The sequence below is a fragment of the Solanum dulcamara genome, chromosome 9, assembly GCF_947179165.1.
Source record: "Solanum dulcamara chromosome 9, daSolDulc1.2, whole genome shotgun sequence".
NCBI lineage: Eukaryota > Viridiplantae > Streptophyta > Magnoliopsida > Solanales > Solanaceae > Solanum > Solanum dulcamara.
In genome coordinates, this window is record NC_077245.1 from 376,820 (window position 1) to 388,942 (window position 12,123).

Consider the following 12,123-nt stretch of genomic DNA (forward strand, 5'->3'; position numbering starts at 1 on the left):
TGTAACAACCTGGGAAATGACTCTAGTAGCCCCGACGGTGCTTTAAAGGGGTTTATAAGCATTTTATTAGTGATGCAATATGAATTAGGCAATTTTGCCAGTTTTTCGTATGTGTTAGCCCACGGATTTTTTAGGTGCTGGGGGTCCGGGTCGATTTTTCTTGAATTTTTCCATAGTATCATTTGTTACAACCTAAGGAATGATTCCAGTAGCCTCGACGGTGCTTTAGAAGGGTTTTGGAGCATTTTATTGGCGACGCAATAGATATTTGGCGATTTTGCCAGGTTTTCGTGTGTGTTAGCCCATAGATTTTTTAGGTGCCGGTGGGACGGATTGAATTTTCTTGGATTATTCTATAATAGCGTTTGTAACGACCTAAGGAATGGCTCCAGTATCCCCGGCGACGCTTTAGAGGGGTTTAGGAGCATTTTATTGGTGACGCAATAGAAATTAGGCGATTTTGTCAATTTTTTCATGTTTATTAGTGCATGGATTTTTTAGGTGCCGGGGGTTTGGGTTGAATTTTCTTGGATTATTTTATAGTAGCGTCAGTAATGACTTGGGGAACGACTCCAGCAGCCCCAGCGGCGCTTTAGAGAGGTTTAAGAGCATTTTATTGGCGACGCAATAGGAATTAGGAGATTTTGACGATTTTTTATATGTGTTAGCCCATGAATTTTATAGGTGTCGGGGGTTCGGGTTGAATTTTGTTAGATTCTTCCAAAGTATTGTACGTAACGACCTAGGGAACAATAGCCCCAGCGGCGCTTTAGAGTGGTTTAGAAGCATTTTATTGGCGACCTAATAGGAATGAAGCAATTTTGCCAGTTTTTCGTGCGTTTTAGCACACGGATTTTTAGGTGCCGGGGGTCTGGGTCAAATTTTCTTGAATTCTTCTATAGTAGCGTCCGTAACAACCAAGAGAACAACTCTAGTAGCCCTGACAGTGCTTCAGAAAGGTTTAGAAGCATTTTATTTGCGATGCAATAGGAATTAAGCGATTTTGCCAATTTTTCGTATGTGTTAGCCCACAAATGTTTTAGGTGCCGGGGGTCTGGGTCGAATATTATTGGATTCTTCCATAGTAGCATCCGTAATGACCAAGGGAACGACTCTAGTAGCCCCGGTGGTACTTTAAAAAGGTTTAGGAACATTTTATTTGCGACGTAATAGGAATTAGGCGATTTTGCCAGTGTTTCGTGTATGTTAAACCACAGATTTTTTAGTGTTGGGGGTACGGGTCGAATTTTCTTGGATTATTTAATAGTAGCGTATATAACGACCTAGGGAACGACTCCAGTATCCTCGGTGGCTCTTTAGAGGGTTTAGAAGCATTTTACTTATGACGCAATAGAAATTAGGCGATTTTGCCAGTTTTTCGTGTGTGTTAACCAATGGATTTTTTAGGTGCCGGGGGTTCGGGTCAAATTTTCTTGGATTCTACCATAGTAGAGTCCGTAACAACCAAGAGAACAACTCTAGTAGCCCTGGCGGTTCTTTAGAAAGGTTTAGGAGCATTTCATTTGCGACGTAATAAGAATTAGGTGATTTTGTCAGTTTTTCGTGTCTGTTAGCCCATAGATTTTTTAGCTGCCGGGGGTCCAAGTCAATATTTCTTGGATTATTTTATAGTAGCATTTGTAACGACCTGGAGAACGACTCCAGTAGCCCCGGCGGCGCTTTAGAAGGATTTAAAAGCATTTTATTGGCGACGCAATACGAATTAGGCGATTTTGCCATTTTTTCATGTGTGTTAGCCCACGAATTATTTAGGTGCTGGAGGTTCGAGTCGAATTTTCTTGGATTCTTCCATAGTAGCGTCCATAACGACCTAGGAAACAACTCCAGTAGCCCCGGTTGCGCACTAGAGTGGTTTAGAAGCATTTTATTGGCGATGGAATAGGAATTAAGAAATTTTGCTAGTTTTTCGTGTGTGTTAGTCCACGGATTTTTTAGATGCCGGGGTTTGGGTCGAATTTTCTTGGATTATTTTATAGTAGCATCCGTAACGACCTGAGGAATGACTCCAGTAGTCCCGGCGGCACTTTAGAGGGGTTTAAGAGCATTTTATTGGTGACGCAATAGGATTAGGTGATTTTGCCAGTTTTAGTTTGTGTTAGCCTACAGATTTGTTAGGTGCAGGGGGTCGGGTCGAATTTTCTTATATTCTTCCATAGTAGCGCCGTAATGACCTAGGGAAAGACTCCAGTAGCCCCAGCTATGCTTTAGAAGAGTTTAGAAGCATTTTATTGGCGATGAAATAGAATTAGGTAATTTTGCCAGTTTTTCATGTGTGTTAGCCACAGATTTTTTAGGTGCCAGTGGTACGGGTCGAATTTTCTAGAATTATTCCATAGTAGCGTCTGTAATGACCTAGGGAACGACTCCAGTATCCCTGGCGGTATTTTAAAGGGGTTTCGAAGCATTTTATTGGCGATGCAATAGGAAATAGGCGATTTTGCCAGTTTTTCATGTGTGTTAACCCACGAAATTTTTTGGTGTCGAGGGTTCGGGTTGAATTTTCTTGGATTTTTCCATAGTAGCGTCTATAACGACCTAGGGAACGACTACACTAGCCCCAGCTGTGCTTTAGAAGGGTTTAGGAGCATTTTATTGGTGACGCAATAGGAATTAGGCAATTTTGTCATTTTTTCATGTGTATTAGCCCACAGATTTTTTAGGTGCCGGGGTACGAGTCGAATTTTCTAGAATTATTCCATAGTAGCGTTCATAACGACCTAGGGAATGACTCCAGTAGCCCCAGCGGCACTTTAGATGGGTTTAGGAACATTTTATTAGCGACGCAATAGGAATTAGTCAATTTTGCCAGTTTTTCGTGTGTGTTAGCTCAAGGATTTTTCAGGTGTTGGGGGTCTGGGTTGAATTTTCTTGTATTCTTCCATAGTAGCGTCCGTAACGACCTGGGGAATGACTCTAGTAGCCCGGTGGTGCTTTAGAGGGGTTTAGGAGAATTTTATTGGCAACGAAATAGGAATTACGTAATTTTGCTAGTTTTTCGTGTATGTTAGCTCATTGATTTTTGAGGTGTCGGGGGTCCGATATGTATTTTCTTGGATTATTCATAGTAGCATCTGTAACAAGCTAGAGAATGACTCTAGCAACCCCGAAAGCATTTTAGAGGGTTTAGGAGCATTTTATTTGCGACGTAATAGGCTTAGGCAATTTTGCTAGTTTTTCATATATATTAGCCCACAGAGTTTTTAGGTGCTAGGGGTCCGGGTTGAATTTTCTTGGATTCTTCCATAGTAGCATCCGTAACAACCTTGGGAACGACTCCAGTAGGCGTTTTAGAGAGTTTAGGAGCATTTTATTGGCAACAAAATACGAATTAGGTGATTTTGCCAGTTTTTCGTTTCGTGTTAGCCCACAGATTTTTTAGGTGCCGGTGATCCGGGTCAAATTTTCTTGGCTTTTTCCATAGTAGCATCTGTAACGACCTAGGAAATGATTTCAGTAGCCCCAACAGTGCTTTAGAGGGGTTTAAGAGCATTTTATTGGCGACGCAATAGGAATTAGGCGATTTTGCCGGTTTTTCGTGTGTGTTAACCCATGGATTTTTTAGATGCCAGGGGTCCTGGTCGAATTTTCTTGGATTTTTTCCATAGTAGCGTCCGCAACGACCTAGGGAACGACTTCGGTATCCTACCGGCGCTTTAGAGTGGTTTAAGAGCATTTTATTGGCGACGCAATAGGAATTAGGCAATTTTGCCAGTTTTTCATGTGTGTTAGCCCACAGATTTTTTAGGTGCCGAGGGTTTCAGTCGAATTTTCTTTGATTCTTCAGTAGTAGCGTCCGTAACTACCTAGGAAAAGACTCGAGTAGCCTCGGCAATGCTTTAGAGGTGTTTATAAGCATTTTATTGGCGATGCAATAGGAATTAGGTGATTTTGCCAATTTTTCGTGTTTGTTAGACCACGGATGTTTTTAGCTGTCGAGCATTCGAGTTGAATTTTTTTGGATTCTTACATAGTAGCATCCGTAACAACCTAGGAAATGACTTCAGTAGCCTCGGAGAGGCATTAGAGGCCCATGAATTTTTAAGGTGCCGGGTGTCCATGTCTAATTTTCTTAGATTTTTCCATAGTATCGTACGAAATGACCTAGGAAACGACTCCAGTAGCCCCGGTGGTGCTTTAGAGCAATTTAGGAGCATTTTATTGGCGATGCAATAGAAATTAGGCAATTTTGCTATATTTCGTGTGTGTTAGCCCACAAATTTTTTAGGTGCCGAGGGTCCAGTTAAATATTCTTGGATTATTTCATAATAGCGTCTGTAACAACCTAGGAAATGAGTCCAGTAGCCCCGGCGGTACTTTAGAAGGGTTAAGGAGCATTTTATTAGCGACGCAAAAGAAATTAGGCAATTTTGCAAGTTTTTCGTCTTTGTTAGCCTACAGATTTTTTAGGTGCCAGGGGTCTGGGTCGAATTTTCTTTGATTATTCTATAGTAGCGTCCGTAACGACCAAGGGAATGACTCTAGTAGCCCCGGCAGCGCTTTAGAGGGTTTAGGAGAATTTAACGACCTAAGAAACGACTCCAGTAGACCCGACGGCGCTTTAGAAGGGTTTAGGAGCATTTTATTAGAGACGCAATAGGAATTAGGCGATTTTGCCAGTTTTTGATGTGTGTTAGCCCACAAATATTTTAGGTGCCGGGGGTCTGGATTGAAATTTCTTGGATTCTTCCATGGTATGGTACGTAACGACATAGGGAATGACTCTAGTAGCCCCGGCGGCTCTTTAGAGGTATTTAGGAGCATTTTATTGGCGACGCATTAGAAATTAGGCAATTTTGCTAGTTTTTCGTGTGTGTTAGCCCACGAATTTTTTAGGTGCCGGGGGTCGGGGTCAAATATTTTTGGATTCTTCAATAGTAGTATTCGTAACGACCTGGAGAACGACCGCAGTTGCTCCAGCGGTGCTTTAGAAGGGTTTAGATGCATTTTATTAGCAAGGAAATAGTAATTAGGCGATTTTGCCAGTTTTTAGTGTGTTAGCCCACATATTCTTTAGGTTTCGGGCGTCCGGATCGCATTTTATTGGATTCTTCCATAGTAGCATATGTAACGACCTAGCGAACGACTTCAGTAACTCCGGAGGCGCATTAGAGGGGTTTAGGAGCATTTTATTATCGAATCAATAGAAATTAAGCAATTTTGCCAGTTTTTCATATGTGTTAGCCCACGGATTTTTTAGGTGCCAGGGGTTTGGGTCGAATTTTCTTGGATTTTACCATAGTAGCGTCCGTAACGACCTAGGGAACGACTCCAATAGCCCCGGCGGTGCTTTAGAAGGGTTAAGGAGCATTTTATTAGCGATGTAATAGAAATTAGGTGATTTTTCCAGTTTTTTCGTGTGTGTTAGCCCATAAATGTTTTGGGTGTCGGGCGTCCAGTTCAAATTTTCTCGAATTCTTCCATAGTAGTGACCGTAACAATCTGAGGAAAAGCCTCTAGTAGCTCTGGTGGCGCTTTAGAGGGGTTTAAGATTATTTTATTGGCGACGCAAGATGAATTAGGCGATTTTGCCAGTTTTTCTTGTGTGTTAGTCCACAGATTTTTTAGGTGCCAGGGGTCTAGGTCGAAATTTCTTGTATTATTTTGTAGTAGCATCCGTAACGACCTGGGGAACAACTCTAGTAGATCGGCGGCGCTTTAGAGAGGTTTAAGAGCATTTTATTGGCGACGCAATAGGAATTAGGCAATTTTGTCAATATTTTGTGTGTTTTAGCCCACAGATATTTTAGGTGCCAGGGGTTCGGGTCAAATTTACTAGGATTTTTTCAAAGTGGCGTCCGTAACGACCTAGGGAAAGATTCCAGTAGCCCTAGAGGTGCTTTAAAGGGGTTTAGGAGCATTTTATTGTCGACGCAATAGGAATTAGGCGATTTTGCCAGTTTTTCTTGTGTGTTAGCCCATGAATTTTTTAGGTGTCGGGCATTCGTGTAGAATTCTTTTTTACTCTTACATAGTAGCGTCCGTAACGACCTATGGAACAATTCCAGTAGCCTTGGAGGTGCATTAGAGGGGTTTAGGAGCATTTTATAGGCGATGCACCAAGAATTATGCAATTTTGCAAGTTTTTCGTGTGTGTTAACCCACGAATTTTTTAAGGTGTCGGGGGTCCAAGTCTAATTTTCTTAGATAATTTTATAGTAGCATTTGTAACGTCTTGGGGAACGACTCTAGTAGCCCAGACGGCGCTTAAGAAAGGTTTAGAAGTATTTTATTGACGACGCAATAGGAATTAGGCAATTTTGCTAGTTTTTTTGTGTGTTAGCCGACGGATTTTTAAGATGTCGGGGGTCCAGGTCGAATTTTATTGGATTTTTCAATAGTAGCATTCGTAATGATCTAGGGAACGACTCTAGTAGCCCAGACGGCGCTTAAGAAAGGTTTAGGAGTATTTTATTGGCGACGCAATAGGAATTAGGCAATTTTGCTAGTTTTTTGTGTGTGTTAGCCCATGGATTTTTTAAATGCCGGGGGTATGGATCAAATTTTCTTGGATTCTACTATAGTAGCATCAGTAACGACCTAGAGAATGACTCCAGTAGCTCTGGCGGCACTTTAGAAGGGTTTAGGAGTATTTTATTGACGACGCAATAGGAATTAAGCGATTTTGCTAGTTTTTCATTTGTTTTAGCCCATATATTTTTTAGGTGCCGGGGGTCCGGGTCAAATTTTCATGGATTCTTCCATAGTAGCGTCCGTAATGACCTAGGAAACGACTCTAGTAGCCTCGGCGGTGCTTTTGAGGGTTTAAAAGCATTTTATTGGCGACACAATAGGAATTAGGCAATTTTGCTTATTTTTTGTGTGTGTTAGCCCACTGATTTTTTAGGTGTCGGAGATTCGGGTTGAATTTTCTTAGATTCTTCCATAATAGCATGCGTAACTACCTAGGGAACGACTATAGTAGCCCCGGCGGCGCTTTAGAAGGTGTTAGAAGCATTTTTTTGGCCAAACAATAGGAATTAGGCGATTTCGCCAATTTTACTTGTGTGTTAGCCCACGGATTTTTTAGGTGCCGGCGGTTCAGGTCGAAGTTTCTTGGATTCTTCCATAGTAGCATCCGTAACGACCTAGGGAACGACTCCAGTAGTCTCGGCGGCGCTTTTGAGGGGTTTACGAGTATTTTTTTGGCGATGCAATAGGAATTAGGCAATTTTGCCAGTTTTTTTGTGTGTTAGCCGACAGATTTTTTAGATGCTGAGGGTCCAGGTCGAATTTTATTGGATTCTTCAATAGTAGAATCCGTAATGACCTAGGGAATGACTCCAGTATCCAAGATGGTGTTTAAGAAAGGTTTAGAAGTATTTTATTGGCGACGCAATAGGAATTAGGCAATTTTGCTAGTTTTTCGTGTGTGTTAGCCCATGGATTTTTTTGTTGCCGGGGGTATGGATTGAATTTTCTTGGATTCTTCCATAGTAGCGTCAGTAACGACCTAGAGAATGACTCCAGTAGCTCTGGCGGCACTTTAGAAGGATTTAGGAGCATTTTATTGGCGACGCAATAGGAATTAAGCAATTTTGCTAGTTTTTCATTTGTTTTAGCCCACATACTTTTTAGGTGCCGGGGGTTCGGGTCGAATTTTCATGAATTCTTCCATAGAAGTGTCCGTAACGACCTAGAGAACGACTCTAGTAGCCCCGGCGGTGTTTTTGAGGGTTTAAAAGCATTTTATTGGGGACGCAATAGGAATTAGGCAATTTTGCTTATTTTTTGTGTGTGTTAGCCCACTGATTTTTTAGGTGCCGGAGATTCGGGTTGAATTTTCTTAGATTCTTCCATAGTAGCGTGCGTAACTACCTAGGGAACGACTATGGTAGACCCGGCGGCGCTTTAGAAGGTGTTAGAAGCATTTTATTGGCCAAACAATAGGAATTAGGCGATTTCGCCAATTTTACTTGTGTGTTAGCCCACGGATTTTTTAGGTGCCGGAGGTTCAGGTCGAAGTTTCTTCGATTCTTCCATCATAACATCCGTAACGACCTAGGGAACGACTCCAGTAGTCTCGGCGGCGCTTTTGAGGGGTTTAGGAGTATTTTTTGGCAATGCAATAGGAATTAGGCAATTTTGCCAGTTTTTTTGTGTGTTAGCCGACAGATTTTTTAGATGCTGAGGGTCCAGGTCGAATTTCATTGGATTTTTCAATAGTAGCATCCATAATGACCTAGGGAATGACTCCAGTAGCCCAGGGGTGCTTTAGAGGGGTTTAGGAGCATTTTATTGGCTATGTAATAGGTATTAGGTGATTTTGCATATTTTTCGTATGTGTTAGCACACAGATTTTTTAGGTGTTGGGCGTCCGGGTTGAAATTTTTTATATTCTTACATAGTGGCATCCGTAACTATCTAGCGAACGACTCCAGTAGCCCCATCAGTGCTTTAGAAGGGTTTATGAGGATTTTATTAGCGACGCAATATGAATTAAGCGATTTTGCTAATTTTTCGTGTGTGTTGGCCTACAGATGTTTTAGGTGCCGAGGGTCTGGGTCATATTTTATTGGATTCATTCCATAGTATCGTCCGCAATGACCTAAGGAATGCCTCCAGTAGCCCCGGCGGCACTTTAGAGGGGTTTAGGAGTAGTTTATTGGCGACGCAATAGGAATTAGATAATTTTGCCAGTTTTTTATGTGTATTAGCCTATTGATTTTTTATTTTTCGGGGGTTCGAGTCTAATTATTTTTTTTATTTTTTTTTTCGAAATAAATGCCAATCATTATCTTTTGCAAGGGTAAATATTCAGAGCAGTAAAAACTTAATGGTTCAGAACTAGATAGATTATCACGACACAATCTCATTCAGCGGAAGTAGAAAACTATAGCTTCAGATTGGAAATTCTACAACTTCAACTCGCTGCTTCTAGAAAAGCTCTTCCAGGTTGACGTGCAGCAAGTCGTCCATGGCAGCCAAGGAGCTTGGCATTGACACCGTCTGGGACAATACGATTCTCTGATTTGTATTTCAGATAATCAGTACGGCTGAACTTAGTGAACCCCCACTTTCTGCTGACAATGATCTTTTGGCGGCCAGGAAACTTAAACTTAGCACGGCGAAGAGCCTCTTGAGCATGGCTAGCATTACCATCTTTGCAGCGAACAGAGAGAAGAACTTGACCAATAGCAACACGGGCACAGACTCCCTGTGGCTTACCGAAAGCACCCCTCATACCAGTTTGGAGCCTATCAGCCCCAGCACACGACAACATCTTGTTAATTCGCAAAACATGGAAGGGATGGACCCTAACCCTGAGGTGGAAAGCATCCTTTCCAGCAGACTTGGTCATGTACTTGTTGCAAGCAATACGAGCAGCTTCAAGTGCCTCACTTGAAACATTCTCCTTCTCCCAACTGACCAAGTGCACACAGAAAGGAAATTCATCAACTCCCTTTTTCTTCATACCCACATCATAGATCCTGATCTTTGGATCTGGAACACCACGGCAAAACCGTGATTTTGGATAAGGTTTGTTCTTAATCTGCCGGTAACACCTTGCAGGTCTTCTCCCCATGGCTAATTCTCTGCAATTGCTGTGTGGCCGGAGAAACTCGAGTCTAATTTTCTTGGATTCTTCAATAGTAGCGTTTGTAACGACCTAGAGAACGACTTCAGTAGCCCCGGCGGAACTTCAGAGGTGTTTAGGAGCATTTTATTGGCATTGAAATAAAAATTAGGTGATTTTTCCACTTTTTCATGTGTGTTAGCCCACAGATTTTTTAGGTCCCGAGGTTTTGGGTCAAAATTTCTTGGATTTTACCATAGTAGCATCCATAACGATCTAGGGAATGAATCCAGTAGCCCTGACGGCACTTTAGAGGGGTTTAGAAACATTTTATTGGCGACACAATAAGAATTAGGCAATTTTGCCAGTTTTTTGTGTGTGTTAGCCCACGGATTTTTTAGGTACCGGGGTTTGGGTCGACTTTTCTTGGATTATTCCATAGTAGCGTCTGTAAAGACCTAGAGAATGACTCCAGTAGCCCCGGCAGCGCTTTAGAGGGGTTTGGGAGCAGTTTATTGGCGACGCAATAGGAATTAATCAATTTTGTCAGTTTTTCGTGTGTGTTAGCCCACAGATATTTTAGGTGCTGGGGTTTGGGTAGAATTTTCTCGGATTCTTCCATAGTAGCGTCCGTAACAACCTAGGGAATGACTCCAGTAGCCCCGACGATGCTTTAGAGGGGTTTAAGAGCATTTTATTGGCGACGCAAGAGGAATTAAGTAATTTTGCTAGTTTTTTTTCTGTGTTAGCCCATAGATTTTTTAGGTACTGGGGGTTTGAGTCAAATTTTCTTGTATTATTCCATAGTAGCATCCGTAACGACCATGGAAAAGACTCCAGTAGCTCCGGCAGTTCTTTAAAAGGGTTGAAGAGCATTTTACTGGCGACGCAATAAAAATTAGGCGATTTTTCCAGTTTTTCGTGGATGTAAGCCCATAAATATTTTAGGTGTCGGGCGTCCGGGTCAAAAAAATTGGATTCTTACATAGTAGCGTCCGTAACGACCTAGGGAATGACTCCAGTAGCCCAGTAGGTGCATTAGAGGGGTTTAAGAGCATTTTATTTGCGATTCAATAAGAATTAGGCAATTTTGCTAGTTTTTAGTGTGTGTTAGCCCACAGATTTTTTAGGTGCCAGGGTCCAGGTCGAATTTTCTTAGATTATTCCATAGTAGCGTCCGTAATGACTTAGGAAATGACTGCAATAGCCCCGGTGGTGGTTTAAAAGGGTTAGGGAGCATTTTATTGGCGACGCAATAGAAATTAGGTGATTTTGCGAGTATTTCGTATTTGTTAGCACACAAGTTTTTTAGGTGCCGGGGGTTCGGGTTGAATTTTCTTTGATTATTCAATAGTAGCATCCGTAACGACCTAGGGAATGACTCCAATAGCCACGGCGGCGCTTTACAGAGGTTTAGGAGAAGTTTATTGTCGACGCAATAGGAATTGGGCAATTTTGCCAGTGTTTTGTGTGTGTTAGCCCACGAATTTTTAAGTGCTGGGGGTTTGGGTCGAAATTTCTTGGATTCTTCCATATTAGCGTCCGTAACAACCTAGAGAACGACTCTAGTAGCCCCGGCGATGCTTTAGAGGGGTTTAAGAACATTTTATTGGCGACGCAATAGGAATTAGACGATTTTGCCATTTTTTCTTGTGTGTTAGCCCACAAATTTTTTAGGTGCTGGGGGTTTGGGTCGAATTTTCTTGGATTATTTGATAGTAGCGTCCGTAACGACCATAGAAAAGACTCCAGTAGCCCCGGCGGTGCTTTAGAGGGGTTTAGGAGCAATTTATTGGCGATGCAATAGGAATTAGGCGATTTTGCTAGTTTTTCGTGTGTGTTAGCGCACGGATTTTTTAGGTGTCGGGCGTCCGGTTTGAAATGTTTTGGATTCTTACATAGTAGCGTCCGTAATGACCTAGAGATCGACTCCAGTAGCTCCGGAGGCACATTAGAGGAGTTTATGAGCATTTTATTAGCGATGGAACCAGAATTAGGCAATTTTGCCAGTTTTTCGTATGTGTTAGCCCACAGATTTTTTAGGTGTCAGGGGTCCAGGTTGAATTTTCTTGGATTATTTTATCGTAGCATCCGTAACAACCTGGGGAATGACTCCATTAGCCCCGACGATGCTTTAGAAGGGTTTAGGAGCATTTTATTGGCGATGCAATAGGAATTAGTCAATTTTGCCAATTTTTGTGTGTATTAGCCCACAGATTTTTTAGGTGTCGGAGGTCTGGGTTGAATTTTCTTGGATTCTTCCATAGTAGTGTCCGTAACGACCTAGGGATTGACTCCAATAGCCCCAGCGGTGCTTTAGAGGGATTTAGAGCATTTTATTGGCTATGCAATAGTAATTAGGCAATTTTGCCAGTTTTTCGTATGTGTTAGCCCACGAATTTTTAGGTGCCGGGGGTTCGGGTCAAATTTTCTTGGATTCTACCATAGTAGCATCCGTACTGACCTGGCGAACGACTCCAGCAGCCCCGGCGACGCTTTACAAGGGTTCTGCAGTATCGTATTGGTGACAAAATAGAAATTACGCGATTTTGTGGCGATGCAATAGGAATTAGGCAATTTTGCCAGTT

General features: G+C 42.1%; 1 protein-coding gene across 1 annotated transcript; it reads right to left on the bottom strand.

Annotated features, from left to right (window-relative positions):
- Positions 1 to 8,752: 8,752 nt before the first annotated feature.
- LOC129904219 (60S ribosomal protein L10-like) lies at positions 8,753 to 9,576 on the bottom strand. The gene has a single exon (XM_055979759.1). It carries the CDS (start codon positions 9,542 to 9,544, stop codon positions 8,882 to 8,884), a length of 663 nt encoding a protein of 220 aa, XP_055835734.1. The 5' UTR covers positions 9,545 to 9,576; the 3' UTR covers positions 8,753 to 8,881.
- Between the last annotated feature and the right edge of the window lie 2,547 nt (positions 9,577 to 12,123).

Bases quoted from the DNA above. Each gene is read 5' to 3' on its own strand.
- LOC129904219 (XM_055979759.1), bottom strand. From the start codon at position 9,544: ATGGGGAGAAGACCTGCAAGGTGTTACCGGCAGATTAAGAACAAACCT.